General features: G+C 47.7%; 2 protein-coding genes across 4 annotated transcripts in view; one reads left to right on the top strand and one right to left on the bottom strand.

Annotated features, from left to right (window-relative positions):
- LOC138452986 (NACHT, LRR and PYD domains-containing protein 3-like) overlaps nt 1-150 on the top strand; it is a 412210-nt gene extending 412060 nt beyond the window's left edge. For both annotated transcript variants that reach the window (XM_069605366.1, XM_069605365.1), the window contains one exon: nt 31-150. In XM_069605366.1, coding sequence (XP_069461467.1) covers nt 31-46 — 16 coding nt within the window. In that variant the 3' untranslated portion in view covers nt 47-150. The remainder of the gene's footprint in view (nt 1-30) is intronic.
- Nucleotides 151-5081: 4931 nt separating this feature from the next.
- The window catches only part of LOC138452985 (NACHT, LRR and PYD domains-containing protein 3-like), a 481434-nt gene continuing 462074 nt past the window's right edge, over nt 5082-24441 (bottom strand). For both annotated transcript variants that reach the window (XM_069605362.1, XM_069605363.1), the window contains 2 exons: nt 13003-13112; nt 5082-10655 (listed from right to left, as the gene is read on the bottom strand). In XM_069605362.1, coding sequence (XP_069461463.1) covers nt 13043-13112 — 70 coding nt within the window. In that variant the 3' untranslated portion in view covers nt 5082-10655; nt 13003-13042. The remainder of the gene's footprint in view (nt 10656-13002; nt 13113-24441) is intronic.

Here is a 24441-nt window from a genome sequence, read left to right as displayed (position 1 = left end):
AAACATGCCTCGTGTTCCTTGACTTTTCAGATTTTCCTGGAGGTGAGTCTTTGGATTTCTTTGAGAAATTGGAGCGGGTCCGCGCTCACGGGAAAACACACGGAATGTCTGAAGGATTCATCAATCAAAGAATAAAGATGGCAAAAGGTGCATTGGAGTCAAAGAGACCTCTAGAAAGACAGGTGTCCTTCTGAACTGTAGGCTCTATGGAGAGGGGATTGATCAGGTAGCTGTTCCTCGATCTCTGGTAGCGCCACGCACTTGAACCAGAGGAACTCGAAAAGAGAGAGGTTGACCTCTCACCTCCGAGTTGTGCTCATCTGTGTGACCGAATATGTATGGCAGTATGAAGCCGAAGGATATCGGGTCCAAGGCAGATAAACCCTCTTCCCTGGTTGATATGTCACTGGCAAGACGTGGGGAGTTGTTTGGACTAGATCGGGATGAAGAGTAACGTAGCAGCATTTGGTGCGTGATGTTCGCTCACATTGCAGGCTTGGCTCAAATGAACCTTGCAAATTAACAAGGGGGATATTTCTTCTCTGCGAAAGATAGTGAGCTAAAGACTCAGGGTAAGTCTCTGGTAACCAGGACTAATGTCTGGCAGAGGGACTCCCACGACCCCCCTTGTTAATTTGCATATTTAAGTAACTTTGGGTCTCACCCTAAGTTACTAGGGGAATCCAGACGTGGACCCCTTGCTCACTATTCTTAGAGAGGCACAGATCCACCCTACTGATGAGGTCCAACCAGACTGAAACATGTGTCTGGGGATGCTGTTGGTACTCTTGTTCAGAGGAGAATTGCCTTGTTCATAGGAGAATTGCCTAGCATTTCGGTGCTGGACTGCCCCAGGGCAGGACAAAGACCGATATGTTTGAGATATTTCTTCTCTGTAAAAGATAGTGAGCTAAAGACTCTGGGTAAGGCTCTTGTAACCAGGACTAATATCTGGCAGAGGCACTCCCAGGACCCCCCTTGTTAATTCACATGAACCTTGGCCAGGCAAGGATTCCCTTCGATGTCCAGTCAGAGGAATCATCCGGCAAAGTTGAATCTTTACTGTTAGGAGATTTTATACTGTCCGCCATACCAGTCTAAGAGTGGCAGGGCTTGTCCGAAGCGTGTCATATTGTACCCACACCATGCCTCTACAGACCTTAGTCTGCATAGGACTGGTGAAGGGAATAAGAGGAGAGAAGTGGTTAAAGGGGAGCTGACTTAAGAAAAATGTAAGGGATTTGTAATGGCCAGAGGGGATTAAAGGAAGGCTTGGAGTTTGTAATAGTTTGACCTTTCTGTGCACTTATACCCCACTCATTCAAAGCATAGCAGTGATGAGGAAAAAGGCTCACTCTAGCGCTCCTGAGTGTGCGCATATAACCCGTGAGTGCTGTTTCGAATACTTATAAGGGGTACTGAAATGAGTCAGTGAATGATGTGTGGTGGGACTCTAGAGACTGGGTTGATCCAGCTGCAACCTGATGCACCGTGGAATGCCTAGGGCTCACCTTCTGTAAAGAGACTCAGCACCTGTCCTCAGGGACCACTCTGGGCAGCCGAACACCTGTGAACTACAGCGCCCAGACTACATTACCAAGCAACAGGTCTGTCTGTGGCACAGAATATATTTATTTATTAACAGTTTGGAGGCATCGTGGCGCTATGTATAGACCCAAGAAAATGTAGACTTCCTTGATCAGAAACAAGCCACTGGGCAAGCGTCAACCATGTGCTCCAGCACCCATATCACTGGAGAATTTGAATTCTCCAGAAGAAACTGTGCATTGCAATAGGAACGCCAAACACAACAATGGAAATTCTTCCCGCGGACACAAGACCCAATTCACTCTATCAACACTCTCTCTACTTCACCCTCTACCTTCATCCACCAAATCCCCACCATCTCTACCCTTTCCTCCCCCACCCACCCTACCTCCACTCTCCATCCCCACCCACCCTACCTCGACTCCCACCCACCCAGCCTTCACTCTCTACACCCACCCAACCTCCTCTCTCTACACCCACCCAACCTCCTCTCTCTATACCCACCCACCCTACCTCCACTCTCTACAACCTCCACTCTCTACACCCACTCTACCTACAATCTCTACACCCACCCACCCTTCCTCCACACTCTACACCCACCCTTCCTCCACTCTCTACAAACACCCTTCCTCCACTCTCTACAAACACCCTTCCTCCACTCTCTACGAAATACCCACCCACCCTTCCTCCACTCTCTACAAACACACGCCCACCCTACCTCCACTCTCTACACCCACCCACCCTTCCTCAAATCTCTGCGGCCACACACCCTACCTCCACTCTCTACTCCCACCCACCCTTCCTCCACACTCTACACCCACCCACCCTCCACTCTCTACATCCACCCTTCCTCCACTCTCTACGAAATACCCACCCACCCTTCCTCCACTCTCTACAAATACCCACCCACCCTTCCTCCGCTCTCTACAACAACCCACCCACCCTTCCTCCACACTCTACACCCACCCACCCTACCTCCACTCTCTACACCCACCCACCCTTCCTCAAATCTCTGTGGCCACACACCCTACCTCCACTCTCTGCACCCACCCACCCTTCCTCAAATCTCTGCGGCCACACACCCTACCTCCACTCTCTGCAACCACCCACCCAACCTCCACTCTCTGCACCCATTCTACCTCCACTCTCTACATCCACCCTTCCTCCACTCTCTACAAAATACCCACCCCCCTTCCTCCACTCTCTACAAACACCTGCCCACCCTTCCTCCACTCTCTACAACAACCCACCCACCCTTCCTCCACACTCTACACCCACCCACCCTTCTCCACTCTCTACTCCCACCCGCCCTTCCTCCACAATCTACACCCACCCACCCTCCACTCTCTACATCCACCCTTCCTCCACCCTCTACAAAATACCCACCCACCCTTCCTCCACTCTCTACAAACACCCGCCCACCCTTCCTCCACTCTCTACAACGACCCACCCACCCTTCCTCCACACTCTACACCCACCCACCCTTCCTCCACTCTCTACACCCACCCACCCTTCCTCCAATCTCTGCGGCCACACACACTACCTCCACTCTCTACACCCACCCACCCTTCCTCCAATCTCTGCGGCCACCCACCCAACCTCCACTCTCTGCACCCATCCACCCAACCTCCACTCTCTGCACCCATTCTACCTCCACTCTCTACACCCTGACCCCACCCTACCTATACTCTCTTCACAAACACAACCTCCCTCCATTCTGAAACCAACCACCCTACGTCCACTCTCTACACCCAACCAACCTCCATGTTCTACACCCACCCAACCTACCTCCACTCTCTACGCCCTCACACCTACCCTACCTCCAGTCTCTACACCACCCTACCTTCACTCTCTGCACTCACCCACCCCCACTCTCTATCCCACCCTCCCTCCCTGCCTCCACTCTCTACATTGCCTCCACTCTGTACCTCCACCCACCCACCCTAACTCCAGTCTCTACACCCACCCACCCTACCTCCAGGTGCTACACCAACCCTACCTGCACTCTCTACCCCCTACCTACACTACCTACACCATGCCTCCGCTCTCTATAACCCCCCTACCCTACGTCCACTCTCACTACCCCACCCACTGTACCCCCACTATCTCTACCCCACCCATCCAAGCACCACTCTCTCTACCCCCAAAACATCCACCCTTTCCCATCCTCTCTACCCCATCCATCCACCCGACAGCCACTCTCTCCAAACACATCCACCCTACCACTACTCTCTACCCCCTCCCACCCTCCCTCACTCTTCCTAGTCCCACACACCCTCCCGCACTCTCTACTCCCCACACCCTCCATACCTCCACTCTCTACCTCTACCTCTACCCACCATACCCCAACTCTCTACCCTCATCCACCTTACTCCCACCTTCTCTACCTACACCCATCCAAGCACCCCTCTCTCTACTCCCAGACATACACCCTACTGCTATTCTCTCTACCCCATCCACCCACCCTACCACCACTCTCTCTAGCCCCACCCACCCTACCATCACTCTCTCCCTAGCTCTACCCTCACTCATCCCCCACACCCACCCTACCCCCACTCTCTACCCCGATCCATTGCACCCCCACTCTCTACCCTCACCCACCTTACTCATGCTCTCTAGCCCCACTTATCCTACGCCCACTCTCTTTCCCCAATCACCCACCCTACCCCCACTCTCTCTACCTCATCCATACTACCCCCACTATCTCTACCCCCTAACATGCACCTCCAATCTCCACCCCACCCATCCACCCTACTCCGACCCTCTCTGACACACCCACCCATCCAGGCATTCCGCTGCAGTGATAAACAATGTAAACAATGATTCAGGCATTAAACCCGTTTGAAACAGATTGCAATGGGTTGGAAGGCATGTCATAGACCCAAAATGGAAACGTGGTGGAGGGATCTGCAGAGGTGGCTGGAGGCAGAAACTGTGGTATGGCAGGAAGCGTGTACAGGGGAGAGAGAAGAAGAAGCCGGAACCCTATCGGGTTGGAGGCAACTGATTGCTGACTTATTTGGGTCTTCGTATGAGATCAAATGATGGAGACCCAATAAATTCTGTCGAAGAGGAACCCCCACCGCAAGAGGTAGAGACTGGTAATGAGGGGGAGTAGGCTGGGGAGGGGAGAGGGAAGAGGAGATACAGTGGGCTGGAATACAGCAATTTATGTTTATTTGTGATTTACATTATGCATCCACTTTAAGTTTGGTTTGAGTTGTTATTTTTTAAATAAAATTTATAAAAAGAGTTTAAAAAAAAAACTTTTTTGAAACGGACTTGTTAACCATGATGGAAAACGGACTTGTTAACTGTGATGGAAATCAGGCTTGTTAACAGTGATGGGAAACAGACTTGTTAACAGTGATGGAAATACAGAAAATACAACAAACGGCCACTTTCCAGGGTATGGCTATTTCGATGGTTACATAGTTGTCATTCACAATCTGGTGATAGTTTTTCACATATGGTTTGATTAAAGAATCTTATGTTCAAAGAATCCTATGTTCATTATACACACACTGAAACTCTTGTCTATATTATCATTTTTTATTTTCACCAATAAAGTTTGAAATACAATCAGAAATAAACAAGCTTCATAAAATTACAAACCTGGTCACAAGATTGAGTCCAAAAGAGAAGAAATAATGCAAAACACAACATAAATAAGAGGTAAAATTAGAAGAAGAAAGAAAATTGTAAAGAGACCAAAAAAGGAGAAAAGAAAGAGACAGAAGAATATCTAACTGTATCATTTGGTAGTACAATTTATTTGGTAGTACAATTTATAAATAATCACAAAACACATCCCCACGTAACATGGCATGGTCATGGCTAGCATAAGAGCAAATCAGAATACATTTCAGGGTAATATGGAATTTGGACAAAACACACCAAAATATTGAGTCACCATGAGACGTTAACCATACACATTGAGAAAGATCCCCCATATGGCCATAAACTTTTCAGTCTCTCCTTTCAATTTGCAAATTGCCTTTTCATAGGTGGAGATCGTAAGCAACTCGTCCACCCACTCATCGATGCAAAAAGAGCTGGACGACTTCCAAGCCCTAAGAATCATCTTTTTCGCCATCATACAGGCCCTGAGGAACCACATTTTCTTTCTAAAGCCAACATCCTCTAACAATGACACATCACCCAGTACTAAGAGAGACGCAACCGTTGGAATGGTGCAGCTCAACACCAAACCTATTCACCAAACTCCCTCCCAGAATACGTTAGTCTTGGGACAGAACCAGATCTGATGACTTACCTCTTGCTTGTTTGCATTTCTAGCACAGATCATTTTCCAACAAGTGTCTCTTAAACAGACGCACTGGCGTCCAAAAGGCCCTAAATAGAAGCTTGGTTTGCGACGCTCTGAAGCCCCAGTCCATGCTCACACGCCTCACATTACCACAGCAACGCAGCCAGCATTTTTGGTCAATCACTTCACCCAGCTCCTCGGTCCAAGCATTCGCCGTCTCTAAGTTCCCCTTATGACATGTTCTGAGGACATTGTTCATAGTTACGGCTGGGTGAGCAGCACGTTTGCATGTCTCTAAAGCTGCCCAAGCTTTGCCATGGACCGCCAATTGTACGGGGTCCATGTTTACGGAGATGATGCTCTTCAGCTTTCCATGCTCTGCGTAGGTGCATTTCTTTAGATCAAAAGTGCGGCAAAGTTGTGCAAAAGGAATCCATTCTTCATCTTTAATTAGGTCTGCAATATATTGGATCCCTGCTAGGAACCTTGCTGGCCAGAATAGCACTTTTCCACGTAGCTTCAAAGCTGGATTGAGTCAGATCAAAGCCTCCGGGAATAAGAGAGAATTGGTTCCAATACAGTTAGGCAGGTCACGCCAGCACTCCTTCAAAAAAGCAGTCGGGGGGGGGGGGGATTTTGCCTTTTGGACTGTTTTGACACTGTAGATAATAAGGCTTTGGGGGTCAAATGAGACGATGCATTACTTTCTCTCAGTATGTCAACCGTTGGCCCCCCCCATCAGTGTCGATAATTTTACACCGATGCCTAACCATGAAGGCCAAATGATATTCTGAGAAGTGAGGTAGATTCATTGCACCGTACCTGTGAGGCAGCTGCATTTTCCATAGCGCAAGTCTTGGAGGTTTCCCGTCCCATATACATTTCTGCATCATTCTATTGATCTCTTTGAAGTAGTGGTTTGGCACTTCGATTGGAAGCATGGAAAGAAGGTAATTTACACGAGGTGCGAGATTCATTTTAATACAATTGATTTTCCCCCATGTTGACCGTTTCAGGACTCCCCATCTATCCATGTCCGACCGTAGTTTCGGCATGATCACATCTTCAATACATAATAGCAGGGTGTTAGCATAGTGTGAGTCTGATGTCCCTAAACACATTATAATGAGCTTCTGAGTCATTTCACTTTTCACTAATGAGGAGTGGGGCTTCCAAAGGTTGGGGTAGTCTTTCATAAGGGAAGGTTTTTGAAAAGATAGGTGCTAGTTCTGCAGAAAAAGGAAATGGTTTTCTCCAGAACCTCACAAGGTGCACAGTCTATTTGGACTGTTCCATCATTTCTAAGTCAAAGAGCAATGCCCCTGTTTTAAGAGAAGTTCATAGCAAAATCATGGGGTGCAAGGGCATTTGCCAATGATGGATATCACATTCTCATTGCCTGCCACTAGGCACTTGTCACAGTGATGAAACCAAAGAAGAAAGCCAGAGGGGGCTACAGCATCGGGTGTATATACTCTCACTCTTCATTCAGGCCGTTGCTGTGAGCGTCCATCCTGAGGATCCAGCAGGATTCCCTTTGGAGCAATATTTTTCCCACCTTATTGGGGCATTTAACATGGTCTAGGACCCAGCACTTAATGTCGTCAGGTGGGTGCCTAAACGCTAAAACGTGTTGGGCCAAGGGTGGTCTGTAGTGGCCTTACACCTTATACAGAATCCGTGTTCTACCATGGGAGGGGACAACCCTCCTGTAACTCCTAAGAGTTGATGTCCTGGTGCAATTGCAGAACTTCAGCTATTTCAGAGGAGCGAGTAAGCCGGCTAAGAACATTATGCAAAATGCACTGTTGGCAAATCCACCGTGAATTGGATAAACACTTCAACAAATCGCAGGAAATCCTTAGCAGTGATCTGGCCATTCAACCCAACCTGAACTCATCACATAGAACGCTGTGGTGATTAAGCAGAAGGTTGCAATATAATATCCTTGCTTTAAATTATGTTCTTAAGAAAGAGGAAGGCAATGTAGCTTCAGTTATTTGCCCTTTTTGTCCTGCGGTCCTCAAGTTTTTCTTCTGAGTTTTTTGTCATGAATTTAAAAGTCTTAGAAATAGTTTTCTAGTGCAATCTTGTGTGCCATGAATTTCTTTTATAGGTTCATTTTCCTGTGCATATTTGGGAACTCCAGCAATGTTGCACTAACCTGTCGCTGGACTCAGCCGAGCAGCTATATAGTCCTAGTTTAAGAACATGCCATGGGATAGGCAAAGTCCTAAGGTTTCCTTTGACTGTTTTGTAAAATTAAAAGAAAACAGGATGGTTATTTATAAACATTTGTACTTATTGCTGGTTTTATATCGTTTTTAATGTGTTGCATATTCCGGATTGGCGTAGGGACTGAACAATGCGTGTCTAAAACATTATTGGCTATGGGTTGGATTGTACTCTAACCTATATTTAATAACTTTGATAGACTTACTCCCAAATAAAGTTGAGTTCAAGAAAGAGAGATTGCATCCAACTCACCCCTGTGTACCTTCTGAAGGATCAACCGGGTCTAAAGTGTTCTGGAGGGGCAGCAAGGCTTCATTTTCAATGGTACAGGAACCTCTACTGATGAGTGATAGTCCACTCACATCACGCACGTCACTTCGATTATCTGCCTTCTGCGCTGACCTCCTGCGTCCTCCATCTAGGAGACATTGCAGGCACATTCCAGCTGGCTGATTGCATTGGCAGACAGAAGGATCTGCGGCACTCATCACCACACCCTTCCCCCAAATTCCTCACCCAAGGTGGGTATTCATGAGAGCAGCTCTTGGTGTTTGGAACGATCCCCTCCTACTCTCAAACCCCCGTAACACTCCTGCACTCCCAGACCTTCCCACTGCTCCTCTGCCTGCGCTCTTCAACCCTCTAACCGTCCACTGCCCACCTTGTGCCGCCCCCACTTACAATCATCCCCTCTCCCGGCTCTTTAGCAGTAGAACCCCTTGCCCTAGGATACAAAAAATGTCTGGGCTGGAGATCGCCCTGAAAAAGCAATACCCAGGCGTTGCCGAACACCAGAAAGAAGACAGTGGCATCATCTGGCCCTCCCACGCCCACTCCTGCATGGCCTTTAGCCAGTCCTAAGCTGCATGCAATACTACATATGTATAGCGCATTTGTTTATCATGTTACCAGTATGTGGCCAGCTTTCCACCTTCAGCAGCTTGTTCACAAGCTGTGGCTCGCCAGATGTTTTGGAATATTAATCCCATGATTCCTCTCCGCTGACTATGCTGGCGAGGGTTGACAGGATTTGTAGTCCAAACATCTGGAAAGCCAAAGATTGCAGATCCCTAATTTAACCTCTTCCTTGACTAGACTCCATGGGCACGACTCATGGAACATTGCTCACAGATCCCGCAAATCCCGCGCTCCGAGAACAAAGTTATTCTGCACACTCTGTGTATTCATGGAGTTGTTTGTGCAAAGTAACCATATACACAAGTTGCGGCCAGAATTCCCCCAACACGCCCCCACACCAATCAAAAACAACCAGAAACAGCTACCTTTGCATGCTCCCTGGTCACGTATACATGAAAAACAGTGCGTGGGGTCCCCCACAGGCAGGCCTGCATCTCGGGGACCCTGCGCAGGGTCTCCCGTAACTGGTTACGGTACCCTGAAAACATGTGTATGATTTATCGTAACTCTGGTAATACTTAGAAAATCTGCGAACACACGTACATTGTTCCTGCACCCCACTACGCTGGATACATACAACCCTAAGTAAGATCAGAAACCCCAGCTGCGTGCCAACACCGGATCCTACCTCTGCACAGTGAATCCTATGCGCAAGTGTCTGTACGCCTGCATTCGGGTGGCAGATAGTACGAGGGCTTTGCGTGGCCATTTCCCTGCAGGAAGGTTGCACGGTCGAATCCCTAAATACGTATTGTGCCACGCAATAGTGGGCGTGCGATGGACTGCCTGCGGGCCGTCCCTCATAATGCCCACATTTTCCCTGGGTCTTCCTCATTTTATGCGTTCCGCCCCCTACCCTGCTCTTTGCGCAAGCCATGCCCACTCTCTGCATGGTGTCTTGTGCAAGGAGCTCGTCCTCTCACAGTGACATGCTGAGCGTGCGCGACATCCCCTTAAAGTACCAAAAAAAGTACTGCGCAGTCGATTCCATGAATCGATAAACTGAATGTTGCACAGATATTTCCATGGATCGGGCCCCTTGTCAGCAAAGCACCCAGAAGTGCTAAATTGTTTTTCATATATGCAGTATATGTACGTTCTTATAAATGAATTCATACGAGCATTTTGTTGATTCATCAGAAGGCTGCATTGTATCACCCTCGCTTTCAATTCTGTTGTTCGGAAAGAGGAAGGCAATTGCAGGTCAGTTATTTGCCCTTTTTTCCTGCGCGCCCTCGGTACAGATGAGTTTTTGTCATGAATATCAAAGACTTAGGAAATATTTTCCGCAGCCTCATGTCAGGCTGCTGCCACACTACAAAATACCCAATAGTAATATGATGTTTTTATATATATATAGTGACACTTTCAAAATAAGATCTTAGCTTATTACCAGGGCGCTTTGTTTGTTTGTTTGTTTGTTTTATTTCTAATGCGCTCCAGACCCATAGGTAGAAGGGCGCAGCAGGTAGGATAATGCAAAGCGAATAATACTATCTGCCACCCGAATGCTTTGTATGTGTACATCGGATGCATTAGTCGTCTTTAGGCTCTTGGATGTAAACCATGAAAGTTCTGATTTCAAGCCATTGCCATTTCTTGGTTGGGAAGGTGGATGGTGGACACCTGCAACCTTCTCCATTGCTCGGCCTCCCCTCCTCATCTTTGAACATCTTCTCCTCCCCTGTAAAAGAAAAGCATTGCATTAATCCCGTCACTTTCCAGTCTTGGATTCTTTGGCAGTTTCCAGAATGTGATCAAACCAAGAGGCACAATGTTAAGGGTGTCACCAGAGTGAGGTAGCCAAGACGGGTGCTCTTCACCGCAGCCCCCTTAACTCATAGACACTGCTTTATTTCAGCGGGCTCAGACCACATGATTTGGGCATTAGACTAAGCAACCATGTTTTAGGAAGTATCGCAGGCTTGAAGAGCAGCTTCCATCGCCACCGTGGCGGGAAGGTCTGTAACAGCACTACACCATACCCGGCCCAGTAGATAACATGGCCTGTAGTCTGGGCTTGTTGTGTAGGCATTTGTTGGGCACTTTTTCCAGAAGTTGCCCTCAGGGAGTACCATAATGTGTCAGGGCAGACCACCAGGCAGACAGTATTAGCCAAGGGAAGCCGTCAAGATCATTGAAGGACTCCGCGATCTCAAAACAAGTCATTCACTGACCAATGAGGAATATTGGCTAACAGAGGGGTAGTCCAAGATTATACGAGTGTTAAATAAATATTAAAAAGCAGAGGGGATAAGCACACTGAAGCTCTGCAAGTTCTTTGCCCACAATTGCAGTTAAAGGAACTATATGTGCTAAATCCGCTTATAGGATAATCAGTGACAGGTTCTTTGAGGCGGACAACTTTGGTGAACTGATAAGAGGCAACTTAAAGGCAGGACTCACAGAGGACAAGATTCACCGTCTGGGATGGCAGCAGTATTGATAAGTCTGTCCATCACACAGGAATTGCAAAGACTGTGATAAAAGGTGGAGAACTGAGTACAGGACTGCAATCGAGTAAGAGCAAACCAGGAGCAGTGCTCAACACAAGAGAAGGAAAGGGAACACTATCCTGTATCTGAAAGCAAGAACGGGCAAGAGGGCACTGCATGGATGAGACGGCAGCGAATGGGAGAGGCGGGGGCAGGGAAAGAACATAACAAACCCCAGTACCCCACTCAATGACCTCTCTCCAGGGAAAGAAAGGACGAGAATGAAAAGGCGAAAGAAGTAGACCTGGGACTCTAAACAAACCGCTGAACAGTGCTATCTGACACAAAATGGCCGCCAAGCAAACCTGGGACAGTAATGCCATCTACACAAACCGCTGAACAGTGCTATCTGACACAAAATGGGCGCCAAGCAGACCTGGGATAGCAATGCCATCTAAACAAACCACTGAACAGTGCTATCACACACAAAATAGCAGCAAGCAGAACACAAAATGGCAGCCAAGCAGACCTGGGAAAGCAGTGCCATCTAAACAAACCGCTGAACAGTGCTATCGCACACAAAATAGCAGCCAAGCAGAACACAAAATGGCAGCCTAGCAGACCTGGGAAAGCAGTGCCATCTAAACAAACCGCTGAACAGTGGTATCGCACACAAAATGGCAGCCAAGCAGACCTGGGACAGCAGTGCCATTTAAACAAACCGCTGAACAGTGCTATCTAACACAAAATGGCCGCCAAGCAGACCTGGGACAGCAATGCCATCTAAACAAACCGCTGAACAGTGCTATCGCACACAAAATAGCAGCCAAGCAGACCTGGGACAGCATTGCCATCTAAACAAACCACTGAACAGTGCTATCTGACACAAAATGGCCACCAAGCAGACCTGGGACCGCAATGCCAGGTAAACAAGCCGCTGAACAGTGTTATCTAACACAAAATGGCCGCCAAGCAGACCTGGGACCGCAATGCCATCTAAACAAACCGCTGAACAGTGCTATCTCACACAAAATGGCAGCCAAGCAGACCTGGGGCAGTAATGCTGTGTAAACAAACCGCTGAACAGTGGTATCGCACACAAAATGGCAGCCAAGCAGACCTGGGACAGCAATGCCGTGTAAACAAACCGCTGAACAGTGGTATCGCACACAAAATGGCAGCCAAGCAGACCTGGGGCAGTAATGCCGTGTAAACAAACCGCTGAACAGTGCCATCTCACACAAAATGGCAGCCAAGCAGGCCAAGCCGTATGCCACAAGGTCCACTACCAAAGTCCAACACTGGAAAGGCACTAAGCTGCAAGCAAGAGGGCAAAGTAAAGACAGTGACCTTGGTGACGCTGCTCCTCTCTCTATACCTGGCGATGCCACTCAGAATGGCATTGTCCACCTATCGTCTCTATAACTTTCCAGTAGACGTTTTCCATTTTGGGAGCTGCAGTCAACTCCTGAAACATGGAAGAGGGCCCAAGAGCACCTAATACTGCTGCCTTCATTTCTGTTTTTCAGGAGTTTAGAGGTCCTGCCTCACCTGCTTTAGTGCTGCATACGTTGACTGGGTGATGATAATACTTGCCGATATGCAGTTTGGTTGCGGTAGACCTGGACCGGCCTGTTCAATCTTCTCCATTCATCAGCAGGCGTACCTCTTCTTGACCTTGGTCGCTGAATTTGTTGCACACAAGCCTGAAAGAGAGATGCTTCTATGAATACACTGGTCCAGATCAGTCAATGACTCATTGCAAGACACAGTCACAATATCTAGTGTGCAGCCTCGCATGCGTGGTCCCACCCAGCCTGCCTCGCTGAGCCTGTTCCGTGCCCCCGCTATTCCAGAGTACGGGTTCTCAAGGGTATGTCTCAGCTTCTAAGGGATACTCCAGTCCACCAGTACAGGTGGAAACGCTGTTGAACACGCACATGCAATCATATAGCGGAGCCGTAATCATAATTAAATTGGATATATATTTCTCACACATACAGTATCAGAACTAGTGCCAAGCCCCGTCAGCCTTGGAAGAACAGCTTGATGCTCGAATCACGTGTCGGCTGCTCTTTAACTGCATTAAATTACGCTTAATTGAGCACTTTAATTTCTGGCTGTGTGCGCAATCTTTGGGAGCAAACCAACCCTCATCATATCCAATTTCTGTGCACACTTTAGGCAGGGTGTTCACACACTGCTCTCAATTGCTGCCGTCAACCATCCTACTCTTTGTCCTTCTCTGCCAAACTCTCTTTTGCACTCCCAAATGATGGCCGCTTCTTCTCGCTTGGGTGCTGCTCCATTCTGGGCACTGCTTGAAAATGTCTGAATCTGGCAGGGAGTTCAGGGAAAGCAAGCACACACTACAGGTCCCTTATGGATCCATTTAGATCCTACCATCATTTAACATTTCTTTTGCCCCCGCACTCCCTTGCAGCCTTACTATTGGGCTTGCAATCCTGTCTTCCCACACACAGGCCTTTTCATGGCAATCTTGCGCACCCGCCCCACTCTTCAAAGAGGACCTCTTACAGGCACCGGGTTGCAAGGTGCTGATTCATGCTGGACTCCCAAACGATCTGTTCCCCCCACCGCCACGCCTTCCCTGACCCATTCTGCCTCCCACACCTATTTTCCCCCTTCTCCAGGGCTGATAACTTGGGGGTCTCCTCATGAAAGTGATCTCAAACTACATCAAATGATCCCCTCTAGTCTAAGCTGCCTAACTTGCAGCGAACCCGCCCTCTTCTCACCGGCCACACACGGGTGCCCACTGGGAGTCCCCAGGGGCAGCAAGCGCGACCCCTGGCAATGCCAGCGCCAGACAATTGGTACCCCTTTGCTAACCCTGGTAACAGCAGCACTGCCAGGGGCTTTTAGAAATGTCACAGTCTTGGAAAGGGGCGCCATAATGGAGTCCATTAGGCAACCAAGCGCTCCTGATTCAGTAGAATGGCGCAGGCATCGCATAACATATTGCAATGCTTCAGCGCGCGCTTTGTTAGGAATCTGTGCAATTTACAATGCAAGTCACAATTGTCCCAGGAGGATAGCTCAACGGCAATGCGCTCGCCTTGAAAACAAGACGACACGAAGCAACAGAGCTTCGATTCCAGGGTCCCCCCTTAGAAACCTCCAGGTATTAAACGCGTTGTAAATACGCAACTAAGAGACATATTCCTGTAAAAGCGCCTCGATACCCCCGGGCTGTGTGAGCGCTTTAAAAATGTAAATAAATAAATAATATTCTCAAACCTTTGGAGGTAAAGCAGAGTGAATTATTTAGATTGTGAGTCCCTCCAAGAGCGCCATTGGATTTCGTGGTGTTATTTACACTTAGTGACATTCAGTACACTTATTACAGCGTACCACTACTCAAATGCCCAGGTTTGGAAATTGGGAAAATGCCTTTGAACCGTGTTAGCATAGAAATCACCATTTGTCCCAGTCCTAATTTATTCTTTGTGTTCTAACACACGTGTGTGTGTACCAGAATACAACGAAGTAGATAATAACTGGATAACCCCCCCCCACACTTCTGACACGTGGAAAGTTACTTAAGATTTAAGATAGTTGCCCTCCTTGACTATCAATTCTGCTCCGGAAAAGAAGGATATGGATTGGGGGGCGAGGCGGGAGGTAAAATAGCACATCGTCAACACACGTTCTTAAGCTTAAAAATAAAAAGGAATTAGGCAGCAGTAAAGACCAGCGCCCAGATGGAATCTTTCAGCATCTGACACCGGAGAGCTGGAGGCATGGCGTGCGGTCACATGGTGAGATCTATCTCTTAAGAGATCTATCCTTTCATCCAACCAAGGTTGAGGCATCTCACACCAGCGAGCTGGAGGCATGGCGTGCGGTCACATGGTGAGATCTATCTCTTAAGAGATCTATCCTTTCATCCAACCAAGGTTGCGGAATCTCACACCGGTGAGCTGGAAGCACGGCGTGCGGTCACATGGTGAGATCTCATCTCACCATCCTACCAAGGTTGCGGAATCTCACACCGGTGAGCTGGAAGCACGGCGTGTGGTCACAGGGTGAGATCTATCCCTTCATCCCACCAAGGTTGAGGCATCTCACACCAACGAGCTGGAGGCACGGCGTGCGGTCACAGGGTGAGATCTATCACTTCACCCCACCAAGGTTGAGGCATCTCACACTGGCCAGCTCTAGGCATGGTGTGCGGTCACAGGGTGAGATCTATCCCTTCATCCCACCAAGTTTGAGGCATCTCACACCGGCCAGCTGGAGGCATGGCGTGCGGTCACAGGGTGAGATCTATCCCTTCATCCCACCAAGGTTGAGGCATCTCACACCGGCGAGCTGGAGGCATGGCGTGCGGTCACATGGTGAGATCTATCCCTAAAAGAGATCGATCCCTTCATCCAACCAAGGTTGCGGCATCTCACACCGGCGAGCTGGAGGCATGGCGTGTGGTCACAGGGTAAGATATATCCCTTCATCCTACCACGGTTGAGGCATCTCACACCGGCGAGCTGGAGGCATGGCGTGCCGTCATAGGGTGAGATCTATCCCTTCATCCTACCAAGGTTGAGGCATCTCACACCGGCGAGCTGGAGGCATGGCGTGCGGTCACAGGGTGAGATCTATCCCTTCATCTCACCAAGGTTGAGGCATCTCACACCGGCGAGATGGAGGCACAGCGTGCGGTCACAGGGTGAGATCTATCCCTTCATCCCACCAAGGTTCAGGCATCTCACACCAGCGAGCTGGAGGCACGGCGTGCGGTCACAGGGTGAGATCTATCCCTTCATCCCACCAAGGTTGAGGCATCTCACATCGGCGAGCTGGAGGCATGGTGTGCAGTCACAGGGTGAGATCTATTCCTTCAAGAGATCTATCCCTTCATCCAACCGAGGTTGCGGCATCTCACACTGGCGAGCTGGAGGCACGGCGTGTGGTCAAAGGGTGAGATCTATCCCTTCATCCCACCAAGGTTGAGGCATCTCACACTGGCGAGCTGGAGGCATGGCGTGCGGTCACAGGGTGAGATCTATCCCTTCATCCCACCAAGGTTGAGGCATCTCTGTCAGGCTGAGATTCTGATCTTGCGTCTGCAGAAGCTGCTGAACCCCCGGACAATCGACCTAAAATGTAGCACTCAGAGCTCCAAATTGTTTTTCAGCTCAGTTTACCACACTTCTAGGGGAAAGGGGGAAAAGTGGATAAAATAACAAACACCAGGCTGGATGCTATTGACTAGCTGGTTCCTCACCTGATACTTCTCCTGAAAATGCCCTGAGAAGTGATTTAGTAGATAAGACTTCCTTACTAGTTGACAGGAAAACTTAAGGATCATTCAGCCTTCTTAGATAGGTCCTTGAATGCATTAACAGTCTTTCCCAGTAACTTCTTAATCTTCTTTTACTTTTACAAGCTTTTTTAGTTCAAGATGAAGTAAGGAAGTTCCAACGAAATCCAATCTGGTAAAGTTTTTTGGTATGCTAATATCAGTCTCTTAAAGATGTACAGCTTGAAACTTGCGAAGGGAATTCACGAAGTAAAATTCACGCTTGCACGCTAAAATTCACGTAGCAAAAAAAACGCACACGTGCTTTACGTCCACGTAGCAAAAAACACGTACACGCGCTTTAATTCCAGTAGCAGTAAACACGTACACGCACTATAGATCCACGTAGCTGAAAACACACACACGCGCTTTAGTTCCAGTAGCAAAGTTCTCGCACACACGCGATTAATTCCTGTAGCAAACACGCGCACACGCGCAGTTGATTCACGTAGCAGGATTCTCGCACACGCGCGGTTGCTTTATTTGACGGCTCAAACACGCGCTAGCTCTGAAAAGTCACGTAGCTTATGAAAGCATGCGCGCGCATTATAGTTTTGCGTGGATACGATGAACTTGCTCACGCTCGTGAACCTTTTCAATTAAATTAACCTTTTACAAAATTTACATAAGACTAAGATAGTTCTGTATTTAAGTTTCCTTCCACTTAAAATTATTAGAAAGCACTTATCTCATGAATGAGTCTCAGAAAAGTTCTTCTCACTGATAATGGAATCTTCTCACTCCTGTCCTGTGTCCAAAACGAAATCCAAACTCTTTTCCAGTTATTACTCTAAGAAGCCGCTCAACCGCTTAAAACTTGAAACCCCTGATCAAGTTAAGCAGGAGCAGCTTTTCACACGACCTCTCAGCTGGGCTTCGACGATGAAAGGCAGTTTAGAATGTTCACTGTCCTTCCTATAAACAATCATCAGCCAATCAAAACTTAGGCTGAGCACTTCCATCTTGGCTTGGGGCCTTTTCCAAAGGCTGCAATTAAGGTTAAGGCTAAATTGTCTGTATCTCAAATAAAAGCAATCATAACACACCAAAACCCTTCCTCACTACATATGTGCCACACCTGAACCAATGTATGTAAAAATAAGTCAATGTATGTAACCCCTGACCTAAGAACATGTCAATGTATGTAACACCCGACCCAATGTAAATAAGAATGTGTCAACCTGACAGTACCCCCTCTTGAAGCCCAGTCCCTGGGCCATTTTTAAAATTTCTTATGAAATTTTTCTACCAAACGAGGAGCATGCACATCTCTTGTTTCTTCCCAAGTGCGCTCCTCCAGTGCAAAGCCTACCCAATCAATAAGATACTGCAACTTTCCTCTCACTCTTCTCGAATCTAAAATTCTCTTAACTAAAAATTCTTCTGAAGCATCTTCTTCAACCACAACTGCCGAAGGAGAAGGTTTTAATCTAGTTCCTTTAACCACAGGTTTTAACAAACTAACACGAAAAGTTGGGTGAGTTTTCATATGCCTAGGTAACTTAAGACGAACTGCCACAGGATTTATCACTCTTTCTACCACAAACGGTCCAACAAAATAAGGACTAAACTTATTTTTTTCTTTTATTCTCAAAAACTTGGTTGATAACCACACCAAATCTCCTTTACAATACTGAGGACTCGCCTTTCGTTTAAGATCAGCTAACCTTTGTATCTTTGTTTACTTTCCACCAACACACCTTTAGCCTTCTCCAAATTTCTTCTCATAACTTCTAGTCTTTCTTCCACCTCAGGGTTTCCTGAATCACTATTTACCTCAATACTTAAAAAACGAGGATGAAAACCCCGTCCCAAATAAAAAGGGGACATAGACGTGGCATCTTTAATGCAGTTGTTATATGCAAATTCCGCAACCCACATCAAATCCACCCACTCTTCAGCTGCCTGCAGATAGCACCTCAAATACTTTTCCAACTCTTGATTTATCCTTTCCACCTGACCATTAGTTTCGGGATGGTAACCTGATGAAAAACATACCTTGACTCCCAACCTTTTACAGAAAGCCTTCCAAAATTTCGTAATAAATTGAGACCCTCTATCCGAGATGACCTGACTGGGAATTCCATGTAGTCTAACAACTTCTTGCAGGAAACTGTGAGCTAAACTATTGGCGGTAACCTCTTCCTCCATCGGTATAAAATGTGCCTCTTTAGTGAGTAAATCAACTGCAACCAAAACCGAAGTACACCCTTTATCCAACGGAAGATCCGTGATGAAATCCAAGGACACTGAATCCCACGGTGGAAAAGGTAAAGGCTCCAATAACCCAGACGGCTTTCCGACGCGGCTCTTTGATCTTGCACAAACCTCACAGGTCTTAACAAAATTAAGTGTATCTTGTCGAATCTTATTCCACCAAAAGTTTCTTCTGACCAACTCTAAAGTCTTTCGATACCCTGGATGTCCTGCCAAAACAGATTTGTGACACTCTTTCAAAATCTTTTCTCTCAGTTCTACAGAAGGTAAATAGAGTCTGTTATCGAGATAAGGCAAACCATCTTTTATCTTGCGAGCTGGGTCCAGACAAGCCCAATCTTCAAGTTGCGTCCCAGAGATGCATTCCCATACCTTCTTGAAAATGTCACTCTCCTTTTCAATTCCAGCAAGAACAAAACGTTCAGGAGTGATTAACGGCTCACTCACCGACTTTACTTCACTTTCTGGAAATTGCTGAGACAAAGCGTCCGCCTTTTTATTTTGATTTCCTGGCTTGAAAGTTACTACAAAATCATATTCTGCAAAGAATAATGACCACCTAAGTTGGCGAGGCGTCAGAGTTCTTTCTGTTTTCAAAAAAAGTAAATTTTGATGGTCAGTTAATACCGTCACAGTGTGACGTGCTCCTTTAAGGAAATGTCGCCATTCTTCAAATGCAACTTTAATAGCAAGAAGCTCACGGTCTGAAATGGTGTAATTTTCCTCAGCTGGTGAAAACCTCTTAGAAAAATAGGCCACTGGATGTAATTGCCCAATCACATTATGTCTCTGTGACAACACTGCTCCCATTGCCACATTGGAAGCATCCGTCTCTACAAAAAATGGTTTAAATGTATCTGGATGAATCAAGATCGGACTGGAAACAAATCTCTCCTTCAAAATCTGGAAAGCTTCATCGGCTTTAGTCTCCCAAATAAACGGAACTCCTTTCTTCAAAAGCCGAGTAATTGGAGCTACTAAACTGGAGAACCTCTTCATAAATCTTCAGTAGAAATTTGCAAAGCCCAAAAAACTCTGGATCTCCTTTACCTTAGTTGGAGTTGGCCAATCTTGTACCGCTTGCACCTTCTTTGGATTGATTTCCAAACCACTTGGAGTGATCACAAAACCTAAAAATTCAACTGAATCAGTATGAAACTGACTCTTCTCCAATTTAGCATGAAGATTATTCTCTCTTAATTTCCTTAAGACCTGTCGAACATGAATCTTATGTTCCTCTAAGTCCTGAGACAAAGATATCAAGATAATCCCTAAGAACCTCATCGATAAAGAATTGGAAAGCCGCTGGGGCATTGCAGAGACCAAAAGGCATCACTTGGTACTCATACAGTCCAAACCTGGTCTTAAATGCCGTTTTCCACTCATCTCCCTCTTGGACTCGTACAAGATGGTAAGTGTTACGCTCACCTGGTGTCCACGGGGGCGTTGATCCGAACCGGCCTGATGTTACTTCTTCCAGTGATACACTGAGCGCCGAGATGACGGAGTGGACCGGGCCACCCATCTTGGTCTGTGTGGCTCGTATGAATACTCTTCTGTAATGCAGAAAGGGGGGAATTAACCACCTGTGAGGTTTAAGCTTAACCCCACCTTCTCCCCATGAATTTCTTTGGGAGTCCTTTAGATTCTCACCTGATAATCTGGAAAGATGAACTCTCCATCCTGCTTCAAGTGTAGGGGCGCGTAGATGACCAGTTGCCTCACTAGTGTAGGAAATTGGCGAGTTGCAGACGGTGTTGACTCCGTAGAGGTAATAGTTATAAAGAATTCAAAACATCTGGAATTCACTCTGTCCAATTCCCCTAGGTTGCCCTTATGGATCTGGAAAGAGTTCACGTGGCAACCAGAGATGCACAGGTAAGTGTTTATAAAAGCTGTTTGGAATAAAGAGGGAAGCTTGCTCTAACCTGTGGTCTTTTCCTTTTCAGGCATCCATTCGGAGGAAGATCCGTGGATTGAAGCGTTTACCGCAACCGGGTAAGTCTGTAGCGGAATGTTTCCCCTTAGGGGCCGAGGTGCGGCGGAGATGCGGAGGAGGTCGTGCCGACCCGAGATTAGGTGAGTATCCCTGGTGATCTCAAGTAAGTCTTAATATTTGCCTTTGTTGTCTTTGATAACTCTCTGTTGCTCACCTTATTGTTTTTATGTCCATAGGTGATGAAGAGTGTTAAGACGGATTTCTGAACACTGTCCTGGTGGCGCAGAAGTTCAGAAGGCCAACCTAATTACTTGGAACAGGGTAACCTCTGGACGAGCCAGACCAATCAAGGAAGCGATCGCGGCGGTCAAGACTAGGTCGAAAAGCTATGGGCCGACTAGGTCGAAAAGAAACCCGCACAGTTTGTTACCACAGCAGGGCAACGGAGCGGCCGTGTGTATCTGAGCCAAATGTACACTACTCACTTCAGACCTGGGAACGCCAAGTGTACGAAGTGTGTGAGAGTGACAAGGACTCGAAATACTACACAACCTGGCGGCGGTTACAGAGCAAGACTCCCGTGTAAGCTGGTCAGTCTACTGGATGGCCCAGAGACGCTTCCGAAGGCTTACGAGCAGGAGATGGTGAAGATGCCGAGAATAGCTGTTCCCGCTATTCCAAGGGTCGAAGTACCAGTACAGGCCTTCTGGTTCGATCAAAGGTAAAAAGGGTTTCACAAGGCGACAGCAGTGCAGAGGAGAAGTCCTTCAGCTGGTCACCAGCGATTCCTCGGTTCAGCCTCTTGGTTGCAGGATACTTGGCTCCTGTATTCCTTCGTTCGTGAGAACTCAGGAGATCGACATGGTAGTGGTGTTTCCAGCCCCCTCTTATCCACGGTTCCCTTCGCGCCAAAACGGAGGGGACCCAATGGGAGATCCGCTCATCAACACTCACACCATTCGTGGACCAATCACGGACCACGGTGGTCCCAGGCATTCACACCACCCTAGACTCTCTGGCACCCAGGATGTGTATTGGGACCAGACATCCCAGCCCACATCCTGGAGGCACACACAAGACATGTAGAAGCCAGCGAAAGCATCTGTGTTTCACGGGAAAGTACATGCCCAAATAAGGAAGGCCCCGGGTCGGCTCGACCTGGGGAAGGTGAAGGGAGCAAGACGGTCAGCGGACAGGACTAAGGAGCCTCGTGGTCTGGCCATTTTGGGAGCCAGGCCACCATTTTGGGTTAAGCGCGAGAAACGCGCTTAGAACGCCAAAAGGAGCTCAAAACACAAGAAACGATCGCTGCCACCATTCCTGTCTGTGAATCACTTGCACCGATCAGATACAATCCTAAACGAGTATCTAGGGCCTGTAGAAGGCTAGAGACCCAAGAGAGCTGTAACTTAGCTTACAGTGCCCTCTTGTGTCATGTTGCATGAAAGCCGCAACATGATAAAAGAAACTACGGAAAACAGCGTTTCCCGATACTGACTGTCTTAAGGGCATGTCAGTTTCCCCGTAAGAAAGGAGCGAAAGCCCAGAGGAGTGCGGCAGAAGGCTGCACTTCTCTGGCAAAGTCGAGAACAAGGTGAAAAACAACAGCAAAAAGTTTAGGGGTTGCCACATGGAAGGAAAATTACCTACAATTACGAAATCTTCCTAACACTCGCCCCTCCCAGACTATGGACAGGGGGAACTAATCCACCCCTGGATGAGTCTCTTGTTCAGGTTGGTTAAACATTCTGGACAACCCATCAGCATTGCTATGTTGGACACCTGGCCTATGCTCAATAGTGAAGTCGAAGACTTGTAGACTTATGGACCACCTAAGCAACTTTGGATTCTCCCCCTTCATGTTCATTAGCCACTTTAAGGGCTTTTGGTCAGTTTGCACAGTGAAGTGGGTCCCATAGAGGTAGGGCCTCAGCTTCCTTAGGGCCCACACAACAGAGAAACATTCTTTCTCTACCGTGGACCATCTGAGCTCTCTGTCCTTAAGCTGGCGGCTAATAAAACCAATAGGGTGTTCCTTACCCTTCTCATCTACTTGTGATAGTACAGCTCCTATCCCAGTGTCAGAGGCGTCCGCCTGCACGATAAAAGGTCTTTGATAATCAGGGACCCTGAGGACAGGGGCCTGGCACAAGGAGTCTTTTAAGCCATTGAAGGCCTTCTCACACTCGTCGGTCCAAGTTACCTTCTTGGGTTTCATCGGAGTTGTGAGGGCAGTCAGAGGGGCAGCTATGGTGCCATAGTCTGCCAAAAAACTGCGGTAATACCCCGTGAGTCCTAAGAAGGCTCTCACTTGGGTTTGTGTAGTGGGGGTAGGCCAGTCTTGTACTGCTTGTACTTTACTGGGTAGAAGCTGTATCCTCCCTCCACCTACGTCATGTCCAAGGTAAACCACTGAGCCTTGTCCAATCTGGCATTTACTAGCCTTTATGGTCAGGTGTGCTTTCTGAAGAGCCTGGAGCACAATCCCGAGGTGATTCACATGGTCTTCCCAGGTGGCACTGAAAACTGCTATATCGTCCAGATATGCAAGACAGAATTCGTCTAACCCATTCAAAACATGATTCACAAGCCTCTGGAAAGTGGCAGGTGCATTCTTCAACCCGAAAGGCATTACCCGGAATTGGTAAAGGCCGTCTGGAGTAGAAAATGCTGTCTTCTCCTTGGCATGTTCTGCTAAAGCTATTTGCCAATAGCCAGCAGTGAGGTCAAACATGCTGAGGTACTTGGAGGCACCCAAAGTATCCACCAGCTCATCTGTTCGAGGCAAGGGGTGTGCATCTGTCTTGGTGACAGCATTCAGTGCCCTGTAATCCACACAGAACCTAAATTCAGAAGTGCCTGCCTTTGGAACCAAAACCACAGGGCTGGACCAAGGACTATTAGAGGGTTCAATCACCCCAAGGTCTAACATCTTGTTGACCTCGGTCTTAATATAAGACCGTACTTTGTCTGACATCCTGTATCCCCTACTTTTGGTAGGTACACTGTCTCCTGTGTCAATGTTATGTTTGCACCAAGGTGTCAAACCAGGCGACTGTGAAAACAGGGGGGAAACTGCCTAAGCAAACTTTTCACCTCAGCCTGCTGATCAGAAGTCAGGTGAGGGGCCACTCGGACACCCTCAAAGGAGCTATCTGAAGGACCGCTTTGGAACAGGTCGGGGAGAGGTTCAGACTCCTCTTCCTCAACATCTGAAGCCAGTAGCAGTGCTGCGATTTCGACTCTTGGGACGAAAGCCTTCAGCCTATTCACGTGAAACACTTTTGGAGCCTGTCCAGGCCTTCCAAGGTCCACTAAATAGTTAACCTCACCCAGGGGCTCCACCACTGTGTAAGGGCCTGACCATTTGTCCTGTAAAGCTCGAGGCCTTATGGAATTCATGATCAGGACTTGCTGACCAGGTGTAAAGTTGATGAGGGAAGCTTTCTGGTCGTACCAATGTTTCACCAGCGCTTGTCCTGCCTTCAATTTATCACTAGCCAAGCCCATCAGAAGTACCATCCGTTTTCTGAGCCCTAGCACATAATCAACTACG

This window comes from Ambystoma mexicanum, chromosome 4p (assembly GCF_040938575.1).
Source record: "Ambystoma mexicanum isolate Mex_15411 chromosome 4p, UKY_AmexF1_1, whole genome shotgun sequence".
NCBI lineage: Eukaryota > Metazoa > Chordata > Amphibia > Caudata > Ambystomatidae > Ambystoma > Ambystoma mexicanum.
The sequence above is the reverse complement of the archived record's forward strand: the minus strand, read 5'-3'. Positions and strand labels throughout refer to the sequence as shown.